The 23,747-nt window shown below is 43.9% G+C and overlaps 1 protein-coding gene across 9 annotated transcripts in view; it reads right to left on the bottom strand.

Annotated features, from left to right (window-relative positions):
* Auts2 (activator of transcription and developmental regulator AUTS2) overlaps positions 1-23,747 on the bottom strand; it is a 1,091,249-nt gene that overhangs the window by 596,484 nt on the left and 471,018 nt on the right. For all 9 annotated transcript variants that reach the window (XM_063271296.1, XM_063271292.1, XM_063271293.1 and 6 more), the window contains 2 exon segments: positions 21,147-21,248; positions 3,648-3,683 (listed from right to left, as the gene is read on the bottom strand). In XM_063271296.1, the coding sequence (XP_063127366.1) occupies positions 3,648-3,683; positions 21,147-21,248 (138 nt within the window).

The following is a 23,747-nucleotide window of genomic DNA, read 5'->3' as shown; positions in this document are numbered from 1 at the left end:
ACACAACGTTTCTCTACTCATTTGTATGTGAAAAGCAGATACCCTTAGAGGATGGAGAGATAACGTCGTGGTTTGTGAGTACCGCTTGTGCACATACAACAGGAGTTGACGACAACTGCAACTCCAGCTTCAGGGATCTGACTCCCTCTTCTGGGCTCCATGAGCACTGACACTGCTGTGCACACATTTACCCACAAAGGCACACACATTTGGGTAATTAAAAACAATGAAATACCTTTAGAAAAAAACCCCTCAAAGGTACATTTTATTGCTTACCATTAACTGTGCACATTAATTATGTCATTTGGTGAAGATTCACAACTCTATTAGGTGGGTGGTGAAGGAGAAACAGATATATCACACACCCGGCCCAAGGTCAAACGACTACTCACACGAATCATTCTGCCGCATTGGACTTCGTTACACATTATTCAGAGGGAAATTTTTGACTACATGTCTCGGAAAAGAGAGATCCAGAACTGTTTAAGTCAAAACAGAAAATGTATTCAGTGAGCTGACATTTAAAAAACAAAAAGAAAACCCAGTGCACACTCCAACAAGTTTCAGGATGCTTGCCAAAAGGGAAAGAAAAACCCAGCAAATTGATTCCAAGTTGCCTATAATTTCATTTATATTTAGAATATGAACTGAGCAGGGGATATGTTTGCACAGAGAGAGAGAGAGAGAGAGAGAGAGAGAGAGGAGAGATAGAGGGAGAGAGAGAGGAGAGAGAGGAGAGAGAGGAGAGACAGAGAGGGGGAGAGAGAGAGAGGAGAGAGAGAGAGGGGAGAGAGGGGGGAGAGAGGGGGGAGAGAGAGGGGAGAGAGAGGAGAGAGAGGGGAGAGATAGAGAGAGAGAGGGAGAGAGAGGAGAGAGAGAGAGAGGAGAGAGAGAGGAGAGAGAGAGAGGAGAGAGAGAGAGGAGAGAGAGAGGAGAGAGAGGAGAGAGGAAAGAGAGAAGCGAGAGAGAAAGGGAAGAGAGAGAGAGAGAGAGGAGAGAGGGGAGAGAGAGAGAGAGAGAGAGAGAGAGAGAGAGAGAGAGTATTCAGAGTCTCCCCCAACCGTGCAGTCTGTTCCAATCCTCCTCTATTTTGTCCGCTTTGAGAACCCTTTGCAATATGCTTATGTAAATAGTTTTTCTTCACTGCTGTTCCCGTCTCTCAAATCTTCTGCATAGACTGGAAAACTGACAGACCTAAGCAGACATCTTTGGAACACAAAACCAGGAAGACATAAACAAATATAACCAGATCAAAAACAAAGGCTTCTTCAAAGCCCTTCGGAAAAATGAGACCGACGCAGCGGAAGAACTGAGGGAGAAGTACAGGCACTCTTGGGTTTGTCCCTTTGGGCAGGTATCGGTAACGGCACACACATCACCGACACGTAAATACAGACTCCATGAGGCATGGAATAGAGTATCTGCTTCATGAACGAGCAAAACATCTGGACTTTCACCTTACTTTACTGAAACCTCTACTATAGGACAGGAAAGCAAGCAGAAGGTTCTGGAATGAGGAGGGATACTGAAGAAAATAAGAGTGTTTGATAAAGCAGTTCTTCTTGTTAAGCTTCAATGGTAAGGGAGTTTAGCCTGTCCAAAACCGACAGTTCATGATTTCATGAGAAGAATTAGCTTATGTGTAGTGATTTCCACATTTCAAAGAGTCATCAAAGGCAATTAATGAGAAAAAAATTGCTATGGGACTCTACCTGATACTGACTCACCTTCACAGACTGAGCAATATACAGCACATTGTAAACAATACGTCTCAGGTGGGGGTGATGGGACAATCACAGAAGCATCGGTAAACACATTACTTCCATTTAAAAGCAAGAAACTAACCAACGGGGAAGTCAGTTCCAGAATTCGAGCCCTACATGTGATACTGTTGGAATGGCACTGGCACCAGAGCCCAGTTTTGAGGAGGGCTTGGCAACCCCACTAAGGATTTTGCAGGGTGATAACAGCACACTGTGGTATTGGAAACACATTCCGCAGAGGGGCATTTTTATCATAGCTGAGAGCGGAACAGACATCTGGTATGCATCTTCTCCATGTACGCTAATAACGTGACAGCTCTTGAGATAAGAAAAGTAAGTTGATGTTACCAAAGCAGCTTGAGCAAATGGAGTTGAGTCTACAGAGCTAACTGAAGTTGTCCCAGCATTAAAAAAAAATAATGATAACAAAAATAAAAACACTTCCAAATCCTAATCGAGGAGTCGCTAGTTACCGAATTCATCACTAGATAATAAAAGCATTCCAAAAACTAAGGAGGTCAAAAGCAGAACAAAATGTCAGTTCTTGAAATGGTGGGCTCCTTTCAGGGTAATCTCACTGACTCTACAAATGGCAATAGAAAGTTCAGGCTGCAACTGAACGCGGCGACGGTGGTGGCTTTGGCTCCGTTTTCTAAAAAGGAGGTGGGGTGAGGAGAGAGAGCAGGGAGAGCAGGCACCACAGCCTGCGGATCTTACTTCCAGCATCGCAGCCCACACCCAGCCTGGTGTGAAGAGATGGCAGATGGGACCACGTCTGTTCTTTCAACTGCTGAAGCAAGACACCTAGTGCATCCTGCTCCTCCTGTGAGCATGAATATTCAGGCCCGCTGCACAGAGCCGCCATGAGTGTGCTAACTGTCTGATGCAGGGCCAGAGACATCCTTACCATTCTCCTTGGATGATAGGGCCAGGAGAGCGTGCCTTTTGGGGCAAACTTAGGAAAGACTCAATATTCATTGAAATCATTTTCGTGATCCAACCAGGAAGACAGTCAGAGAGACATGAGTCAAAAGACGCCTGGCTAGCAATGTCAAAAGGGCGGAGTTTAAAGCAGCAGAACTACATTGTTATGTACTGACCATATTTCGTAGCATGTGTTCAGTGTTGGGTATTATGGTATCGAGTGTTTCGTCAGAGCACAGTCGAGTCCCTGTAATACTATCACACACGATGCTATGCTATCTTGTGGAAATGATGCTGGTTTGTAATTCTTCCTCATTCCTATCTTGAGAAGGGATACTGAACCCACGAAGGAAAATGTTGTTATAAAAGTTTAATGAAGCAACCATTTCTCTGTCTTTGAATGAAAGATAGTGTAATAATCCCAGAAATATATGTCCTCCATCAGTGGCCCTCCCCGCAGACCAGAGTATAAGGACCACAAAGCATATAGTGCATCTCTATTGGCTAAACAGAGGGGTGTGGTGATTGCTGGCTTAAAAGCTAGAAAGAGCTACCAGCCGAGTATGAGGGAAACACTATTGGAATGCCACCGCCCCTCACCATGGGCTAACAGGAACAGTGAAGCAAGACACTGGGCACACGGAAGCTCTTCCGAGTCCTTCGAAGAAGTCAAACAGCTCAGGAGTTATGAATTTGGCTGGCAAGAGCAATCGCGTTCCCCCACATCTCCTAAGCTCTCTAAGTGCCCCACCGAGGCAGATGCCTCCTGATCCTCAAGGCCCAACAGGTTAAACCCTTCAGAAATAAAACGATTCTCAATGAAAGGGCGGCAATCAGTGAGCTCGTTAGGAGCGAGGGGGGTTCCTTGGGTGTCATTTTTTCACACTGCCATGAGCATTTGTGATAGGAGTGGCCTGAAGGCAAGAGGAGGTGCGCAGGTGGAAGTGGAGGTGGACTTACGAAGTAGCCTGTCCCCAAGCTGGAAGGAGCTGAACTCTGCAAAGGAAACACAGACACAGAATGGAAAAGTCAGTGGCCGTTCTTAACATGTTCCCATCCACACAGCTCATTACCAGCCCTTTGTGAGTTTTTCATCACACCATCACATGCCCGAGCATGAGGCCCCTTGTCATCTGCTGCGGAGACACAGACACTGTTGCCTGATATTTCCCCCTCTCTATCTCTCAGCGACTCAGAGATGCTAACGTGCTATTTACTGGATTCCGAGCTTCTGCGGTGGACGTAATTGCCAATTTATTTGACAGGCAGCTGGGTAATGAATTAATGATGGCATTTCGCCCTGCACTGAGACTAAACAGGCACGTGGCAGCCTGCCTCCCCGACTTCCTGACATTCAAGGCCCGAGTCTCAAGCTATTTGGTTTTGTGGCCGCAGAGAGGCAGGCAAGAGGAAAAACGCCCAGACTGACTTGAAAATAAAAGACCCAATGGGTTTGGATGACTTTTTGGTATATGACCTACTTGCCAGTTTATTCCCCGAAGGCTTCGGTTAGCACACACTTGGCACTGTGCAAAAATTAGACATTTTGTAAACATAATTAGTTGACTAAAATGCAAAGAATCCGTGGGCACAGGGAAGCAGTTTTTGTCTCGATAATACCAATTCAGAATGCCACAGCTCTCACACAGTGAACCAACTGAAAATCAATAATTCCAAATTGAACTCAGGGTATAAAGTAGTGAGGAAAACAGAGGCCAAAGTATGACTATGGAGTGGGTTTGTACGTCTTTTTATTGCCTTCCAAGTGCATATATGCATGCCTGCAGTAGTTCATGTGTACGATGTGTATTGAGATGCCCTAAGGAAGTCAAAGGGGATTGGATCCTGTGGAACTAAAGTCAATGGCAACTGTGAGCTTCCCGAGGAGAATGCTAGGATCCCCATTGAGGAAAGCAAGGACTCTCAACCAATGGGTCATCTCCCCAGTCCCTTCCTCCCCCAACACTACACTCATTTATGGAACATTAGTGATCAAATGAAGGGCTTTCTGTTTTGCCAGGAACCAGTATTTGTCCAGCCTTGTACCCAGTTTTTGGACAGGGTCTCTGCAGTCTAGGCTAGCCTGTATCTCCCAGTACAGCTGTGGATAGCCTCGAATCCCTCTCCTGAGTGTAGGGACAACAGAAGTCTGTGACAACACCTGGTTTCAACACTGCCAGGGCCTCACGCATGCTAGTCAAGCACACTCCACCAATAAAGACACAGCCCTAGGCCTGGATCACTTTAGTTTATATGTTTTCTTTAACACCTGGCCTAAGACATTATTTAACATTTGCTGTCCTCTTTGCGGGCGAGGGAGTCACCAAATAAGCCAGAAAACAACCTGACCGGAATCTTTCCTTCCTAGCTCAGTAGCTTTACGCTGCCCTCACCGGCACAGAGAAGCCTGAACCACGCCGCCATTCAAGAGTCAACCGCTCCATAACACAGTCAATCTCCTATGCCTTAAACAGCAGGCAGGAGGGGACCATGTGCCTATTCACCATGTCTGCCACACAACGTGGACTGCAGACATGCGGGAGGAAGTGATCAACGTATAGATAGGTGGATTGTTGGCGACAGAAGAGGATAAGGAGATTTTAACATCTTTGCATCCACCACAGATAAGCTTTCTGTTGACTGTGAGCCAAGCGGGTCTATGAAGTTACCCCTCTCCTCACTGTCACCAACCACCTGACAAAATCGACTTAAAGAAGGGAGGATTTATTTCAGATCCCACTTTGAGGATAAAGTTTATCATAGTGAGGACAGCATGTCAGAAGGCGGTGATGTCACTGCACCAGCAGTCCGAAAGTAGAGGTTGGACAGGAAGTACAGACAACCTATAAAACACCAAGGACAACCCTTAGTGAGACTCTTCATATAGAGCAAATGGTCTGCCTCCTAAAGGTTCCACTGCCACCTAAAACAGCAGAACCAGTCTTAGACCAATTATTCAAACACATGGGCCTGGGGGGGACATTCTGCATTCCAACCTAGGAGAAGAGTGCATGACTTTCTGACTATCTCACACTCAAGCAAGAATAGCGTGCTTCACAACATTCCTAGAGCAAGATTTTCTCACCTTGCTGTTTCCTGCAAGTTCAGAGGGATCAAGCGCGATATAAGTTAGGTTGGGTATGTGATCTGAGTTTATAACAAACCTTGCTAAAAGGCTAAATAGCTCTCTTCGGATCGAAGTTCAATTCCCACCTCCCACATCAGGTGGTTCAAAACCACCTCTGACTCCAGGACCTGTGGATCCAATATCCTCTCTGTTCTTCCTGAGAACCTGTATACCTGTGATAGACATACAGGCATGTGCACGTGCACACACACACAAACAAACAACCAATAAACAACAAAACCCTGCTTTGTCCTTGGTTCTATGAGAGAGAGAGAGAGAGAGAGAGAGAGAGAGAGTGTGTGTGTTCAATCCACCCACTGTAGTCATGGAGACTGCTTATAGCAGTGGCTGACCATGTGACAATGTCACCTCTTTTCTGGACTCCCAGCCCTTGTTACAGCAGGCAAAGGTAGAAGACCAGTTAGCTTTCTACCAGCCCGGAGTCCTGCCTCTAGGAAACAAACTCATTTTAGAATGAATGACAGAGAGGCAGGGGGATTTGTAGATTTCATTCACCCTGCTTTCTGAAAATGTTTCATCCCAAAAGGAGAGAAGGATCACTCCAAAGCGAGCTTCCCACCCGCTCCGCGCCTATCATCGCACTGTATACCAAAGCAAATTACATCCTTGAGGTCTAAGCCAGCGCCGATATGCTCGTTTTGCATATATATTGTGCATTACTTGGGGAGCGGGTGCAGAGGAGGGCTTTGTTGTGCATGTTTGCTCCGGACATTGTTTATGAAGGTCTGACTGAATGAGGGAACAGTGGGTATCATTTCAATTTCTGATGTCAACATCAAATTACTTATTTAATTTCATGCCTGGTGAAGCATTGTATAGCTACACGCGGAATCATTTCAGTTCATTTGTTATGCTGTGCTCTCGCAGCGATTGGCTTGCCTTCCAACTGACAGCTTTAATTACGACATGAATTTGATTGCACTGCTGAGGAATTAACATAATACAACAAAGCATTTAAGCACCCTGCCTTATCACCCAGCTTCCGCACACATGGGTGCACACAGACTGATAGACACAGGGAACAAGAGGCGCTAGAGCCTCCTGTACATTAAGGGCGCACTGGGATCTGCTTAAACCTGTAGACGGCACACACGAAGAATCTTAGCATCAGAGGTTGCCCACAACGGCCAGCGCACTGAGCACACCATTTCCATATTTTATCATTGGTTCACTCTTTTTTTTATTTATGAATAATAGAGCCTTGTGTATTCCGTGTTGACATGGAAATGGTTGGTGTAGTTGATTACCTGAAAAAAATTTTAAATTCTCTTTACCTATGGAGGGGTATTCAGTGCCCAAGAGAGGGCAGAAAAGGGTATCAGATTAATTGCAGCTAGGGTTACAGGGGGGTGTGAGCAACCGGAAGAAGGTGCTGGCAACTTAACTGGGTTGTCCCACAAGAGCAGCATGTGCTCTTAACCACTGAGGCAACTCAAAGCCACCCAGAAATTATTTTGCTTACTTGAGTATGTACTTCAGTTCGTGTGTGTGTGTGTGTGTGTGTGTGTGTGTGTGTGTGTGTGTGTGTGTGCGCGTACATTAGAAATGCACATGATGTGGGCACTGGAGAACCAAAGCCAGGTCCCCATGCTTACATGACAATTTTTGCTCTGAGCCATCTTTCAAGTCATATCAAGTTAAATTACTGCTAGAAATGGAACCTAGGTCTTTGTGCATGCTAGACCCATTCTACCACGTAAGTGGAAATCTTACCCCTCTTTCTTCCTCTTTTTGCATATATTTATTTCAATGTATGTGTATTCATGTTATACACACACACACACACACACACACACACACACACGTCTGGTGCCCACAGACACCAGAAGAGGGCATTAGAGGGCCTGAAAAGAGAGATGCAGAAAACTCGAAGCCACCATGTGGTGCTAGAAACTGAACACTGGTCTTCTGTAAGAACTCTTAAGCACTAAGTGATGGTTTTTACTGATCCTACCCACAAGATCTCCTCTTTTTTTAGGGATGAGGTTCCTAAGCACTAAGTAATTGTACTTTCCAGACCTGGTAGAAAACGTTCAGAAAGCAACGCCAACACCCTCTTTCTACCAAGTATATATGGAGTTGCCACTCCCTCCCTCCCTTCCCCTCGCTGCTGCATTTTCCTTGGCATGGTGGTCCGTTTTCATCACACGGAAACATATGAACAAAAACAATGCCTAGCAAACGCACTTCTCTATGTCCAAGGCTATATCCCAAGGTTCTGGCTGTTGCCATAGACAAACAGGGAGTAGAGGTTGGCAGTGTTACTTTCCCAGGGAAATGATGATCCTGGGTTAAAGATTCTGTGACTTGCTGCATCTATGTAGAGGCACAGGCCTATGCTCCCAGCACGTGGGGGGGGGGGAAGAGGCAGGTGGATGTCTATGAGTTCTAGGACAGCTGCGGCGACATAAAGAGGCTCTGTCTCAAAACCACACCAGGTCAAAATACTCTATGACTCCGATGTTTGAACTTTCTGATTATGGAGGGCTAGAATGTTACAGACCAGCTTCAAATTAGAGTGGGATATTTTTAGTTCTTTGGAAATCAACTCACTGTCAATCTCTCAGTATGACCTAGCATCATTGTACCCTTCTGACTGAGAATACCTCCCAAGTTGTACCCCTAGCAAACTGTCAGCTGCTCTCAATCAAAAAACTAAAAGCATCATCACTGACTCCTCTAACAGTTTTTCCCACCCTTGCTGTGACCTGTGATCTACAACAACATATTAAGAAGGTGTCTCCATTCATGGCTTTCTTTATTTGATAATTATAAAAATTTCAACCAATTGTTACCATGTCGCACGCAACATGGTGTTCACAATGTCCAGAACCTGTCTTCCTAGGACCTGGTCATTCGTGTTTGACTCCAGAATAAACAGTCTCCCGTTCCCTTTGAGGTAACTAAGAGTTGAGTCATTCTCCATCAACACTAGCAAGACTTTGTGAAGCCCTGCATTTTTGCTACTCTGAAGGACCAGGAAAATAACTTGGCTATCTAGGGTCATTCTCAGTTCCAACATAAATCATAGCTGAAATTATCTGAAAATGTGAATCATTTTCCAAGTCAGAAATTACATAAGTGCCTCTCAAACATCCAAACCACAGAAAACAATTGTGCTACAAAAAATGATAGGAAATGTGTTTCCACAGCTTGAAATGCAATGGGGTAATAGAAGGCTTTCTGCCTTATCCTGTAGAACGAGATCAGAAAGACACTAAGACTTAGAACAGGACACAAGTGGCAACAGCCAACCCAATAATTCCACAGAAGCATTCGATAATGCTAATTTTCTATATTTCTCCAAGCAATTAACTTTTTATTTATTTGTGCCAATGAGTCTATCTCCATGGGTGGAGACATAGATGGCCACAGCTTTCTCCTGAAGGAAATAAGACAACTGTCAGGGGTTGGTTTCTCCCTTCTACTATGTGGGTTCAGGAAACTGAACTGAGCTAAACTCCCATTTACACCTTGACTTAGCTCTGTGCCCTTCCCCATAGTGATTTCTAATGACAAGAAAAAGGTTGCTACCATTTCGTCTTTGGTCTGAATACTTAAGACATACTCTTGTTGGAATTAGACAGTGAAAGTGTCCAGGACCTGAGACAAAAGAGCAAACTCTAATTCAGATTGGAAGAATTATGTCAACCGCTGTTGCTAAAAGGAAAAAGACAGAGGTTCTGATATTTCAGACAAGCCTGGGCTACACGGTGTTGGGGTTACTATACAAGACAACTCGTTGTGCAAAGCCATAACTATTTCACACATTCTGCTCTATTCCAATTGCAGATATAACCACAGCTGAGTTTGTTGAAGATCTTCCACAGAGGGATGCTCAAGGAGAGGACTGGGATCCTCCATCACCAGGGTACTGAGGTGCTCCTCTCAATCAGTTGCGTGCAACTCTGTCCTAAGTATCTATGGCCGAAGAGAAGCACATCAGCTGAGAAAGACTAGAGAAGGAAGTTCCATCTATGCAGCCTTGGAGCATCCAGCATCCATGATGTAGACCATCCAGTGTGGCTGCTTTATGTCTATCCATGCTTTTTCCCATAACCCCTCATTCATTCGTCAGTAAACAAGACTAATAAATACACTGGTTCCCCAGAGGGAACTTGGACTGAATTATACCTTGGTTTGTATCTGGGATCTTTGGCAGAGAGACAGATTTGTTTTGTTTTGATTTGATTTTTGTCTTCTCTAGAAAATGGATTTGAGCAGCAGAGGTAGGCCCATGCCTGTGACAATGTCATTTGAGAGACATAGGTAGGCAGATCAATGATTTGAGGCCAGCTTGGACTACATACTGAACTGTAGGCCAACAAAGTCTATATAATAAGGAACCATCTCTAAATAAATAAATAAATAAACAAATAAACAAATAAATAAATAGAAATAAAACAAGAAAAGTCCTCTATTAAAAAAAAATTCAGCTATGAATTTATACCCATAGAATGCAAGGACAGATTGAAGTTTCTTTCTCCTTCCAGGAAGGACCGTCAGGTTTCCTTCATTACAAAACCATGGGAGTGCCTCAGTTGGTAGAATGCTAGCCTAGAATCCATGAAGCTCTGGGGTCTGCCTGCAGTAAATCAGTTACAAAAATCTAACCTGAGCTACATAAGACACTCTCAAAACCAAAACAAAACGGAAACAAATAACACCTTCCAAAACAAAATAATCTTTGCAACGGTATCTAAAATATCCATGTTTAGGCAAAAATTTCCACTTCCTAAATGAAAGGCGCTTTGCTTTGATTTCCCTGAAATTCACTGATTCATTCACATTTCCAATGAAGTGGATCAAAGTGGAGGTTGGGGTGAGGTTGGTAAGGTAGAGGAGGAGGGCAGTCAGTGGAGGGCAGGAGAGGAAGACAGGATGGTCCCAGACTCCCCGGAAGGCCACTGCAGCATTCCTGAAGCTATGCCCTGTAGACCCTGGTCTCGTCATCCTGACAGGAAGGGAAGAGTGGAAGCGTCTGAATGTCTGCCACCAGATCTCTACCTCAGCCATGTCTGCAAATTATCACATTACAGCATTCCTCTGCAAAGGGCAACGTCCTTAGGCCTCCTCAGGAACACTCATGGCCCCGGTCTCCATCCACCACAGGACACGAGACAGTAATGGGATACACAGTTGAAGTCCAGTTTCTAGGAGGGACGAAGCTGCCCGTAAGAGTATGCCTTCATTAAATGCATATTCGAGTCTCCTCTCTGCTTCCAGCCTGTCTTTTCCTACATCTCTGTCACTAGGCAGCCTTCAAAGCTGCTCATTAAACTCATGAAGGTAACATTTCTGTTTTAACAGCTTACTGACAACAGGGGATTTCAAAATTGATTATCCAGACAGGCTTTAGCTCGGCAGCTACTTTGACAATGCGACAGAATTGATTATCCATCTGTGGTGGTTTAAATGAAAAGTATCTTCCACAGGCCCCGGTATTTGAGAACTCAACCCCAGGGGGTGGTGCTATTTGGGGACTCATAGCCCTGTTAGGGAAGCCTGTCACTCGCGATGGACCTTGAGGGCTTAAGGTCTCATCCAACGTCCAGTTACTGAGTTCGCAGTCCCACTCGGACTGCCCTGGCTCCCTGACACGACGGACTTCTATCCCTGAGGAGTTGTACATCCAAATAAGCCCTTCCTTCGATAAATGGCCTTGGTCACGGCCTTTTATCAAGACAACTGGAAACAACTAATGTACCATCTAAAATAGCTTTTCTCCATCTATTACAGATCGGCAAAGAGGAAAACACTCGAATTCAAGCTCTCTAAATAGAAGATGGATCTGTGGACTTCATTCGAGCTAAGCATGCACACTTTGCTTATGCTTATGAGCTCCTTTAACACACACACATACACACACACTACACACACACACACACACACACACACACACACACACACACACCAGTTCACCTTCCTCTTCACAATCTCACCTGGGTGCCCTTATTCCACAGTTTTTCCTGACTCCACTCACTCCCACCTTCACACAAAAAGAAAAGGCAACATTTCAAGGTCCACATTGTAACCACTGACATCCAGGGCCACACTATTTTGCCTGGTAGAGCTCTTCCATTTTGGTTGAGCTTCAACCATTCCTAAAAATTGGTTTCCTGAACTAAAGTAAGCCATTCCTCTGGAGTCTTATCTTCCCATCATACCCAGAGGGCAACACCAACCATGTATGACTCATCAAACACGGGAAACGCCTCTAAAAGCTGTTAGAAGGGATCTCCAACCTCATGTGAGCTCAAACCATGCTATTATCTGCCTGTCGGTGAGGTAATTAATAAATCTCTTACCCCAATATGCGCCACGTCTCTCTTGAACCAAAACCCTAAAAGTGTTAAGCAACTACTTTCACATCTTAAAACGAGTTTTTAATTAACAAGCTATCATGGGTTGAAAAGTGTCTAACCCTGTTGCCATATTCAATATTCATCCCACAACTTCAGAATGGGACTGGAGATGATTAATTTCTGTGTCAACTTGACCAGGCAATGACTGGGGGGGGGCACAGATATTTGGTGAGACTTTCGACATGGCCTAGACAAGTTTCCGACTTAGATCTATAGAACATTCAAGAAAGCAGACAGCCTGCCTAAGGTGGATAGACAACACTTAGTCTCAGGACTAAGGAAAATGTAGGCTTGATGCTCCCTCAGGAAGGAATAAATTCCCCCTGAATACTTTCCAGCCGTGGTATCAGTTTTCAACTGATTTCAGAAGTAAAAAACCTTCTGAGTTTGACATGTCAACCTTCTGAGGGCCCAGGTCACCAACTGAAGACCTTGAAGCTTCTCTCTTTCTATCTTGTGAGCAAACTCATTCTGGATAAGAAAGAACAGTCTGCGGGTACTGGTCTGGTTGCCTCTGAGTCTCTGGGGGAGCACATGTTAATGCAGTGATCCTCTCTGAATACAGGAGCTCTATGTGTTTGTAATGGGTGCGCATGATCTGTTGTCCCCGGCTTGCTCCATTTTCTTAAATTTTCAACTTGAAACCCCAAGTTCTGACAACTTCTTCAATTATTAAATTTTGTATAAACACTTCCCCCTTGAATAACTCCTCATGAATATTGATATATTCAATTATTTCCCTTAACTTTTTCCTTCATGACTAATCTAAGCCAGTTATGACATCTCCTTGAGGAAGACAATCTCAACGTCCTGTGTCCAATTACATCTTCGTTGGCAACGTGGTTTGGGAATACTTGCTATGAAAAACCCAAGCACACCAGGTTAAGCTTTGCCTGTGAGTCAAATGTTGCAACTACATCAAGTTTGGGTTTGTTTGTTTCATTTTTTTTCTTATTCTTTTTGGCCTACTGAATTTAAAATGGATGTCTTGATTACCATCACTTGAGACTAAACTTCCACTGTCGAAGTGTTTACAAATTCCACCATATGAGTGTCAAAGACTGGAGGGAATTTTTTTTGTCTTAGTTGAAAACACAGTAGTGAGTATTGCTGACTAACAAGGACCAATAGACTCCCCAAAGTAGTGAAACTAAAAAGAAGAAGAAGAAAAAAGAACAATGTGAAAAGAGTTGTTTTTGGAGGAGGGGCTATCAGACAAGAGGGGTGTAGACTGACATTATCTGAGAGAGGAAAGGTGAAGTTGCACTGGGATCTGGGAGCCTGGTTCAGTAGGTAGAATGTTTGCCCATCACGAACAAAGCTCTGAGCTCCAACAAGCATAGCACAAACCAGTCATGAGGACACACAAATGGTATCCCAGAAAGGGGGAAGTGGAAGAAGATCAGGAGCTCAAGGTCATCATTGGCTACCATGGTCTACAAAGAATAATACTCCCAGATAGTGCCAGAGAAGTTTCTATACACAGTACTGGGTGACCCAGTTGGAGCACACAAGGGTACCAGAGCTGAGAAGATAGAGTTAAGAATTTGAGAAAAGAATAAGGTTGTAGCTAAATAAAAATTGAAGAGGAGAAAGGTTCACGGTAATAGTAAGTAGCCAGATGTGGCCAACTATTCCACATTATCAAACTGAGTTAAACACACACACACACACACACACACACACACACACACACACACACACACACACACACGCATTCTGCTTCCAAATGCTGTCTACAGGACACAGGTTGGATACACCAGTGTGGCCGCCTCTTATGACCTTCCACATGAACAAAGGTGGAGAATACTAGTCTAGGTGAGCTAAAACACCTCGAGGACAAACCCTGAACAGCTTCCCAGCACGCCGAGGTAAGCAATCCTTCACATTCCCATCAACTCAAGGGGAAAGTCCTTCCATGGTTACATGTTCCAGGCGGCACGTTCACTCCAAAGAGAACTGCCTACAGACTAAGGTTCTTCTGCTGACACACAGAAAGCACAGAAGGAAACCTTAAAAACCTGAAACTATTTTAAAGTTACAACACTGGTCAGAAAGGAATACCAACAGGAATAAAAAAAAATACGCGGCACCTTCAAGAAATAATGAATGCTGCTTCACATCCAGTGACAGCGTTAGTCAGGACGGGAATGGCAGCTCAGTGTGTAGCAATGTTCACCACACCTGCAGATAACCCAAGTGCACTCTTTAGCACCAACTTTGGGTGGCTCAGGGCTGCTTTTAATTCCAGTTCCAGGGACTCTGACACCTTCTTCTGAATCCCTTGGGTTTCATCACACACACACACACACACACACACATTTTTGTGACTCACAGGCATCCGAAAAAGCAGAAAAGCATGACCATACAAGAAAAAATACTAAGGACAAAGGACATAATTAGCAGACAGGATATTACAAGTTATATTTTCTCGTCATTTATTATTAAAAAAAGTCAGAATAAGCAAAATACAGGACATTTTGAAAGTCAAAAGCCAAAAACAGTAATATTTTTTTTCTTCAAAAACTGCATAGTGCTTGGGTTGAAACCCTAAGCCAGGCAAGCTCCCTACCACAGTGCGACATCCCTACTTTTTATAAATTTTATTTTGAGACAAGCTGTTGCCAAATTCGCCAGGCTAGCCTTGAACTTGCAATCTTCATGTCTGGGTTTGTAGGACAGCTGGGATTACTGGTGTCTCTCTAATTGCCTTCAGCTGGCCCTTGACTTCCTTCCCTGCCGCAGCTCCTGGAGCAGCTTGGATTATAGACCTAAGCCACTTTACTGGGCTAGTCATTCATTACTTTTCCTTCTTTAATGCGGACAAACAAAACCAGTGACATCCCGCTGGGCGTCCACATTGAGAAGAATCAGGCTATTGTCAGGTGAGCTTGAAAATGAGATTGCTGCTGTGTCTACATAGCTTGGGCTGGCCTTGAACAGATGACCCTCCTACCTCAATATCCCATGTCGTGGCGATACAGGAATGACGTTTTAAAAGTATATATCCATTTTGTACTGAATGGGAATCTATTTTAGATTTTTTCCCCCTCAACATGGCACAAGCCAGAGTCATTTGCGAGGAAGGAACCGTAACTAAGAAATGTCTCCTAGGAAAGACATTATTTTCATCGTTAATCATCTATATAATAGAGCCTGGCTCACTGCAGGCAGGGCCACTCCTAGACAGATGATCCTGGGTTATATAAGGAAGCAGGTTGGGCAAGCCATAGACGCAAAAGCGAACAAACAGCATTCTTCCACAGCCTCTGCTTCAGCTCCTGCCCTCGGTGAGTTTCCTTCATGGTGCTGTACCATTTAAAGGCCAAATACACCCTGTCTTTCTCAAGTTGCTTATGGTCATGCTATTTTATCGCAGAAAACAGACTGGCAATATTAAAACACCAATTACTTCTTGTGGCTGCGTCTATTCCTATATGATATCATATACCATACATTTCTTCTACTTCTTCTTTGGTTGATGGACAAACAGGTCATTTCCTGTTTGACTTCCATATGTACCAAGTCTCAGAAGTCAACATGAATTCTCTCTTCTGATTTTAAGTCTATGTTGAAAAGCAGACCGACTGGGCCATAAGGCCACACTACATTTTAACCTTCAGAGGAACCTCTGAACAGATTCCTTCAGTGGCCATATGATTTTGTACTCCTGTGAGAAACAAAAAGGTGTTACCACTCCTCCATGCACTGACATTCATTAGCTATTTCTCCTTTATTATAACAATCTCAGTAGGAGTAGACTGATTCTCATCTTGCTTTTTAAAAAAGGGTTTATTTTGACTTTTAGCTAAGCGTACGTAGATGAGTCCGAGTGCCCTCCGAGCCAAAAGAGGGCGCTGTTTCTCCTGGAGCTGAAGTGCAGGGGGTTGTGAATGTACCAGATGGGCGCTGTAAACCAAACACAGTCCGCTCAGAAGAATGTGTGCTCACAGCCACTGAGCTGTATCTCCAGGCCCCTCACTTTGGTTTGCATTTGGGCCTCTAACGACTCAGGAATTTCAAATCTTCGCACCCTGTTTGTTACTCTTTGGAATTCTCTTTTGCAGCCACGTCTGTTGAAGCTCCCAGCGTCTTCTTGAAACAGGCTGTCCTTTTACTGTTGAATTGCTCTGCATGCTCCAGATAATAAACACTTATGAGTTGTGTGATTTTCGCGGTCTTTCCCTGACTATTGGCTTTTCCATCTCATGGTAAATCCTCCTGAGGTATGAAAGTCCAACGAACCATTTACCTCTTGCTGTTCATGCTTTTGGTATGGTGCTTTTAACAACCCAGCGAGGAATCATAGAGCTCATGAAGATTTAGCTGTTGTTGTCTGTGCACTTCACGGTTTTGGCTCCTAGGTTTGTGTTAACTGACTGTTTTGTGAAGAGGTTGGAATTTATTGCTACGAAAGTGGAAGCAGTTGTAAGGGCAAAAGTACCCGATCTTCAAAAAAATCAGTGATGACACTGAAATATCCAGGCTCCATACTAATACTAACCCATTTACAACCCGTGGGTCCCTTCCGCTGGGGTCACATATCAGATGACCTACACATCAGATATTTACATTGCCATTCTTAACACTAGCAAAATTACAGTTATGAATTAGCAACACAAACATTTTTATGGCTGGGGGAATCATCACAAGGCATTAAAAGGTCACAGCTTAGGAAAGTGGAGAACCACTGCTCTAAGCCTGAAATACTTCCAAATTCAGTATGACCTTAAATGCATAAAGGGTTGTGTGTGGGAAGAAACTCCTGTCTATAAGCCCAGAATTTGGAAAGCTGAGGCAGGAGAGTCATTGACTCAAGGTCATCCTTGGCTAACACAGCAGGTTCAATGCCAGGCCACAATACAAAACACACACACACACACACACACACACACACACACACACACACACACTCCCCCACACGCAAAAGAAAGAAAGAAAAAGAGAGAGAGAGAGAGAGAGAGAGAGAAAGAGAGGAAGAAAGGAAGAGAGAAAGAGAAAGAAAGAGAAAAGAAAGAAAAACTCATATAACAAAATATCAAAAGAGCTAATAAAAATTAAAAAACATTAGGTATTCAAAATTGAGGTCAGCACAGTACTTATGATTCTGTTATTGTATAATTATATCATAAAACTAATTAAATCTACCAACCCCCTCCTCCAAAAAACCCAAAACAACAACAAAAATCCCCCAAACCTAGCATTCTAACACACCGAACTACATGGGAAGATACTGTTTATTAAATACTCTTTATTAGATAACATATTAAGAAATACTGTAAAAATAATAGCATTGCTTAATCCCATAAATTCAAAGTTCTACACACCAAACAACAAATTTTCCTTGGAAGTCTAACAAAAAAGTTGTGTCTTGGTGCTGTCTCCTTTGTTTGACACGGGGAAATGGAACATCAAATAGTCATATCAAATATCAAGGTAAAACTATATTGAAAATTGTCAGGGTGACATATATAATTACATGGACGAGGGTAGAGTAATACATTCTCATACAAAATGGGTCAGCATATTCACCATATGGAATCAGAGCAATTTGATGAAGTGGGTCAAAGTAAGAAGGGCGCCCAAAGGATCATAAATTTGCATGCTTACTCACTCAGAAGTAGAATTCTTTGAAAGGATTACAAGGATTAGGAGGTATTGGCCTTATGGGAGGAAATGTGTCTCTAGGGGTGGGATTTGAGGTTTCAGTGGTACACAGCAGGCCCAGTGCCTTTCTGTCATTCAGTTACTTTTCTTGTGGATAAGGACATAGATCTCAGCTCCTTCCTCAACGCCATCTCGGCCTGGCCCCATGATAACTGTCCCTCTAAATCCAGAAGGAAGACCTTAATTAAATGCTTCTTTTATAAGTATTGTCTTGGTCATTGTTTCTTTTAACTGCAACAGAACACTGACCAAGACAGCCAGAATAACAAAGCATTGCTTTTGGAAATGTGAAAGGGTCGTGCAGTAACATCAAACGGAAAGATGTGATGTAATGTAGTATCATAGGGAAGGAGTCAGGATGATAAAGTATTATATGGAATATAGCATTGTCATTTTGTTTGATGCAGTTTTCTGCAGTCCTTGTTTTAGTTCATATTTCTTAGTAAAAACACTATGAAGTATAAAACCATGTCATATAAGTACTTTAAATCATATACATACATACATACACACACACCCACCCACACACCCACACACCCACCCACACACACACACACACACACACACACACACACACACACACAAGCTGCTGAGATGGCTCAAGGGTCAAAAAAGGTGCTTCTTACCACATCTAAGGACATCAAGACCCAAACGGTAAAAGGACAGAACCGATTCCACCAAGCTATCCTTCTATCCACATTCAGGCCATGTCATGTGGAACCTGGTATATGCACGAGTACTTTCATAAAACATATAATTAAAACTATATACATGCACTAGTCCCTGCTTATAACATTTAATGCTCAAAATATAATTTTCCATATTTCCTAGAACAGAAATCAACAGTATTTTCTCTGCAACCCTCTAAGGCCTTGTTCATGACAGCGACTGCTGACTTAGGGTGATGAGGAGAGGAGACCTCGACCTGGTAAAGGACCGTTTCTACATTCAATACTCACCATAGCTCTCTGGCTTTGTACTGCCTGAGAATGGAGACACAGTGAACCTATACCCCATCCCCTTCTAAAGGTGAACACGAGCTTTGGCATCCCTGAGACCCTCGATTCCCATGTGGAAAGGTGAAGTCGTCTGCACTTTGTTCTAAGTTTTATCTCAAGCCCTGAACATCCAAGCTTCCCAGAAGGAGATGGCGGGGGCTATTATCCTATTAACAAGATAGCTCCTTTCCCTTCCCAGAAGTTTGGGGAACTGACCAAAGGCTGAGTGCACTTTCCCTGGGAACCTGGGCCTCTTTACTTTCTTTGATGCCCCTCTCTCCTTTACCCATGTGACTACTTACGAACCATATGACTCTCTGTCTTCTCCTCCCTTCTCCTCCTCCTGGCAGCATAAAGGTCCATCTGGCCGGAATCAATATATCCTAATGAGACACGTGTGTTCCCCTCTTCGGCCATCAGACTATTGAAAGAATGGACCCCAAGAGACTAGATTCTCACTTCTGGGATTAGAAAAGCCTATACAGCCTGCAGGCCAGCTAGAGGAACCTGCTTGCTTGACAAGACATTGACAAGTGACCTTGCAGGGGAGACCTGGAGCACATGGGAGACTATAGCTGGCTAGACTGCTTAATTAATCCATATTCCTTTCCTTCTATCTCAACCATACCTACAATGACTTGGAGGTATTGCTGAATCTTTATCCCTCTTCAATGTGGCCACAATGAATAAATCTTATTATGATTTTCATGATTAATTTGGCTCCCTTTAATTGGCTTAACTGAGGCCAGATGAGTGAACCTGGACCGTTAGGGTACAGGCCTGCATCTACAGAAATTTACATCTTGCCCTCTGTGTTGTTTTTCTCTACGTATCTAATAAGACTGTCCTTGAGATGTCTTTTGATTCCTGGCTAACTTCCTTTATTTAGAAAACTGTGAACCCAAAAAGGGTTTCCTTGGTAACATGGTGTATTGGGGGACGGGGCCAGAAATCTGGACTGCAGGTACGTAAGGTCTACAGGAGAACAGATACATCCAGGTCTTAGTGACAAGGTTTCCAAATTAGAAATCTGTTAGGAATTTTATTAGTAACTCCCGTTCTTGCCAAGTACCTGACTGGACAGACGTCCGTGTTAACAGAGGAAAACCAGCAGAGGTGGACTGTTCCCAGACTCCAAGATGTAACTTACTAAGGGCCTCAGCACAGCACCATGATGCGACCTTGCAGGTGTTCGGATAAAAACATTACCAGTTCTATTGGTTTTCTTTATTTCATGTATTTATTTAGTCCGGACGAGTGAGCATGACATAGTAGTACATACATTTCAAGAGCTGGCTTTTCCTCTACCTTGTTGGCTCTGGGAAGCAAACTCATGTCTTCAAAGCAAGTGCTCTTACTACTGAACCATCTCGCGGGCCCATCTCCTGTTTCTAAGGGAAGAAATACTCCCACATCCAGTATACGGTTTCCCCACGTTTATACAGTTTATGTAGGAAAGCTGTATGAATGTACCTGTGCACATTCCCAAGTGCTGGAATCCATAGGAGTGTAGATGTGGAAGCCGATGCTGATACTAGGTATCTTCCTCAATTGCTTGCTTATTCATTTATTTTTATTTTATGATTCATATATAGATAGATACACATAGACACACACAGACACACAGACACACACAGTGTGTGTCTGTGTGTGTGTGTGTCTGTCTGTCTGTCTATCTATCTATCTATCTATCTATCTCCCTCCCTCCCTCCCTCTCTCCCTCCCTCTCTCTTTCCCTCCCTCCCTCCCTCCGATGGAAACAAGAGTGCCCTGGAACTGTAGTCTCAGATGATAATGTGAGCTGTACTGTGGGTTTGCTAGGAGTCAAACACAGGTCCTATGGTAAAGCGGTCAGCGCTCTTAACCACTAACTCATCTCTCCAATTCCCAATCTCTATTCTTTGAAGCAAAGTTTTTCACTGACCCCTGAGTTGGCCTTTGTGGCTCTGAGACAGCTTTTCCCAGGGATTTATTATCTGTAACTTGTAAGCCCTGAGGTTACGGGTAGGATCATAAGCCCACCTGGGTCCTGGGAATCTGAATTCTAGTTTCCGGCTTTTACAAGGTTATCCACTTCTCCATCACCGAAACCCCATAAGTTGTTAAAATACATTTTAGGTCATTCTACATTTTGGGGTGACAGAAAGACACACAAACACGTATACCAAGGAAGCATGCCTAACACGGCGACTGCCGTGAGCCGCCTGAAGGGACGGCACGAGCCTTACACCACGAGGGCTTCGTAGCAGTCCAGGAGTTGTCTGGTGCATTTTAAACTTACATCGCTGAGCCTCTCCCGAGAGCTGCTCCTCTGGAAACCCTTGGATTCTCCACTAGCGCTTTCACTGTCGCTGTCCCTGCAGCTGTTCTGTCCTGGCTTGAGCTGAAGGTAACAGAGAAAAGCAAAACAGGACAAAGTCAGAGGGATGCTCACATACACGTTCCTGGGCTCATAAGCTTTGAGCCCGGGGCACTGCCAACCTAACATCCTATTTCATTGAAACTTATAAAAAATTCTCTGTGTGTATGCACGTGTGTTTATGTATGTATGTGTGTATGTGTGTGAGTGAGTCTACGAGTGGATGCATGTTTCTGTGGTATGTATGTGTGTATATGTATGTATGTTATTTGCACGTGTGTATGCATATGTGAGTGCGTATATCTGACAGTGTGTATGCATGTCTATGTGTGTACACTCACACATGTGTGCAAGTCTGTGGAGGCCAGAAGAGGCACTGGATCCTCTGCAGTCCATGGACTTGCAGGTGGCTGCTCTGAGCTCCCCCATGTGAGCGCTGAGAACAAAACTTGGGTCCTCTACAAGAACAGTTACAGACTCTTCAGAACCTCTCCAAACTCGTGTTCGTTACACAGAGTATCAGGCAGCCCAGAAAAGCCAAACTTTCACCAGGTAACAGAAGGCAATTTAAATTTCCAGTCATTCTGTCTCTACTCCCCTTCTTTAACATCTCACCTATTTATCTTTGTCTTTGACACAGGGTTCCACGTGGCGGAATGACCCAGAACACATTATGTATCTAAGCATGGCAATCTTCTCGTGACTGCGTGAATAACAAGCATCAAGCATCGTGACACCAGGGCTATGCAGTGCTGGGATCGAACACGGAGGTTTTGTGCATACTTTCTTTCAAGTAATCCATGTAGCATGACGGACGAACCGGCCTTCAGCCCTTGCTTGGATTCATCCCATCTGCACAGGCAGTGTCAACCAACCCCCAAACTGAGCATTCTTTCTTCCAACATCTCAATAAAGCCATTTCTTTTTATTACTTTCCTCTAAAGCCCCCTTTCCAGGAAGTCTTCTGGGACAGAGCTCAAAACATAGGGCTCATTTTACTTTCTATCCGCCCAAGCCATTTATGGTCTGAGTTTTCTCCTACATTAATGTGAAACGTACTAATTCTGACATAATGCACATGGGGAGCACTGGGACCGTTTTCTTATCAGTGTCTTATAGTCAGAATCGGGTCTTCTCAAATGGCCATCTTCTTCCTTTTTAGAAAGCAAGGATTTGAGGTCTGGGAGGTAGCACACTAGGTCAGGTGTGCTATGATACTGCACCTTGAATGTGAGATCTTATCAAATGAGCTTCCTTTCCAGGACTATTAATTATAATACATTAAAAACACTTACTACATTTACTTATCTGTGTACATGCACAGTAGGGAGAGGTACACTGGACTCAATGGATTTAGGCCAGGAAATACCTCCCGAGTCAGTTCTCTCCGAGATCAACCCTGCAGGTCCTAGTAATGAAACCCAGGTCTTCAGGCTCGGACTAACTCCTCTCACCCACTATAATTTTCGAGTGCAAGAAAGAAGCAGTGTGGCGACAGTCAAACCTGCACAGAGAACACATGCTCTGCTTCATGAGCAGCAACTTATTAAGCACTGGCAATATTGTTCGATCATAGAATAATTGCACAAAAGCCTGGGTTTGATCCTTTGCACTTCAGAAACCCCGCACGGCAACGCCCGTCCCTGTAACCCCAGTGCCAGGAAGTGTAGGCAGGGCTTATGGTAGTTCAAGGTCATTCTTGCTACACAGCGAGGTCAAGGGCAGCCTGGCATACATGAGGCCCTGTCTCAAAAACAAGACAAGATGCATCAATTAACTAGATTCTCATCGTGAACAGGCATAACCATTTCCAGTCAGGGATGAGAAACAAGAAAAGATGAACTCAGAGTTAGGCCAAAACCTAGGACCCAAACTCATGACTCTATTCCAGATTGCTAGCTGGTTTGATACTCAGTGCCCAGTTTGATGTGCACATAAAACACACAAGTCTTACCTTTCCCTCTGTATTTTAGTAAGTCTAGGGAGATGGCTGGCCAACTCACAGATGCCTGCAAGCTGTACTCTAACCAGCATGTCCATCCACACATACTCACAAACAAGCAGGTGTAATCAAAATTAAAATAAAAATCAAGGAATAATTCTAATATACAACTAGCTTACCAGAACCTGGGCATTGCAAGTAGGCCCTTTTCCATGCTTGTTCATGAGAGGGGAATGGCTTTACAACAAGGCCCACAACACACTTCAAAGGCTCCGGTGTCAATTATCTGACTAAATGTTATCTGGGCTGAGGGCAGAACCCAAAAGGGAAAGCAAGGAATCATTCCGCTTGCATTCCCAAGGCCTTGACAGCAAACACACTTAAGTGAATTCTGTTTGGAGAACTGTACAGAAAATCCGCCCCTCCTGGGCTACCCCTTTCTTCCTCCAAAGCCCGGCTCAAGTTTAAAGGGAACTAAGGATTTTAAGCTGTCAGTCGGCTCAATATTTCAAAGGCACGGAGTGACTACCCTAAGTGCTGAAGCTAAACCGGGAGATTTCAGTGAAGACGTGCTCGTACCT

This window comes from Rattus norvegicus, chromosome 12 (genome assembly GCF_036323735.1).
Source record: "Rattus norvegicus strain BN/NHsdMcwi chromosome 12, GRCr8, whole genome shotgun sequence".
Lineage (NCBI taxonomy): Eukaryota > Metazoa > Chordata > Mammalia > Rodentia > Muridae > Rattus > Rattus norvegicus.
The sequence above is the reverse complement of the archived record's forward strand: the minus strand, read 5'-3'. Positions and strand labels throughout refer to the sequence as shown.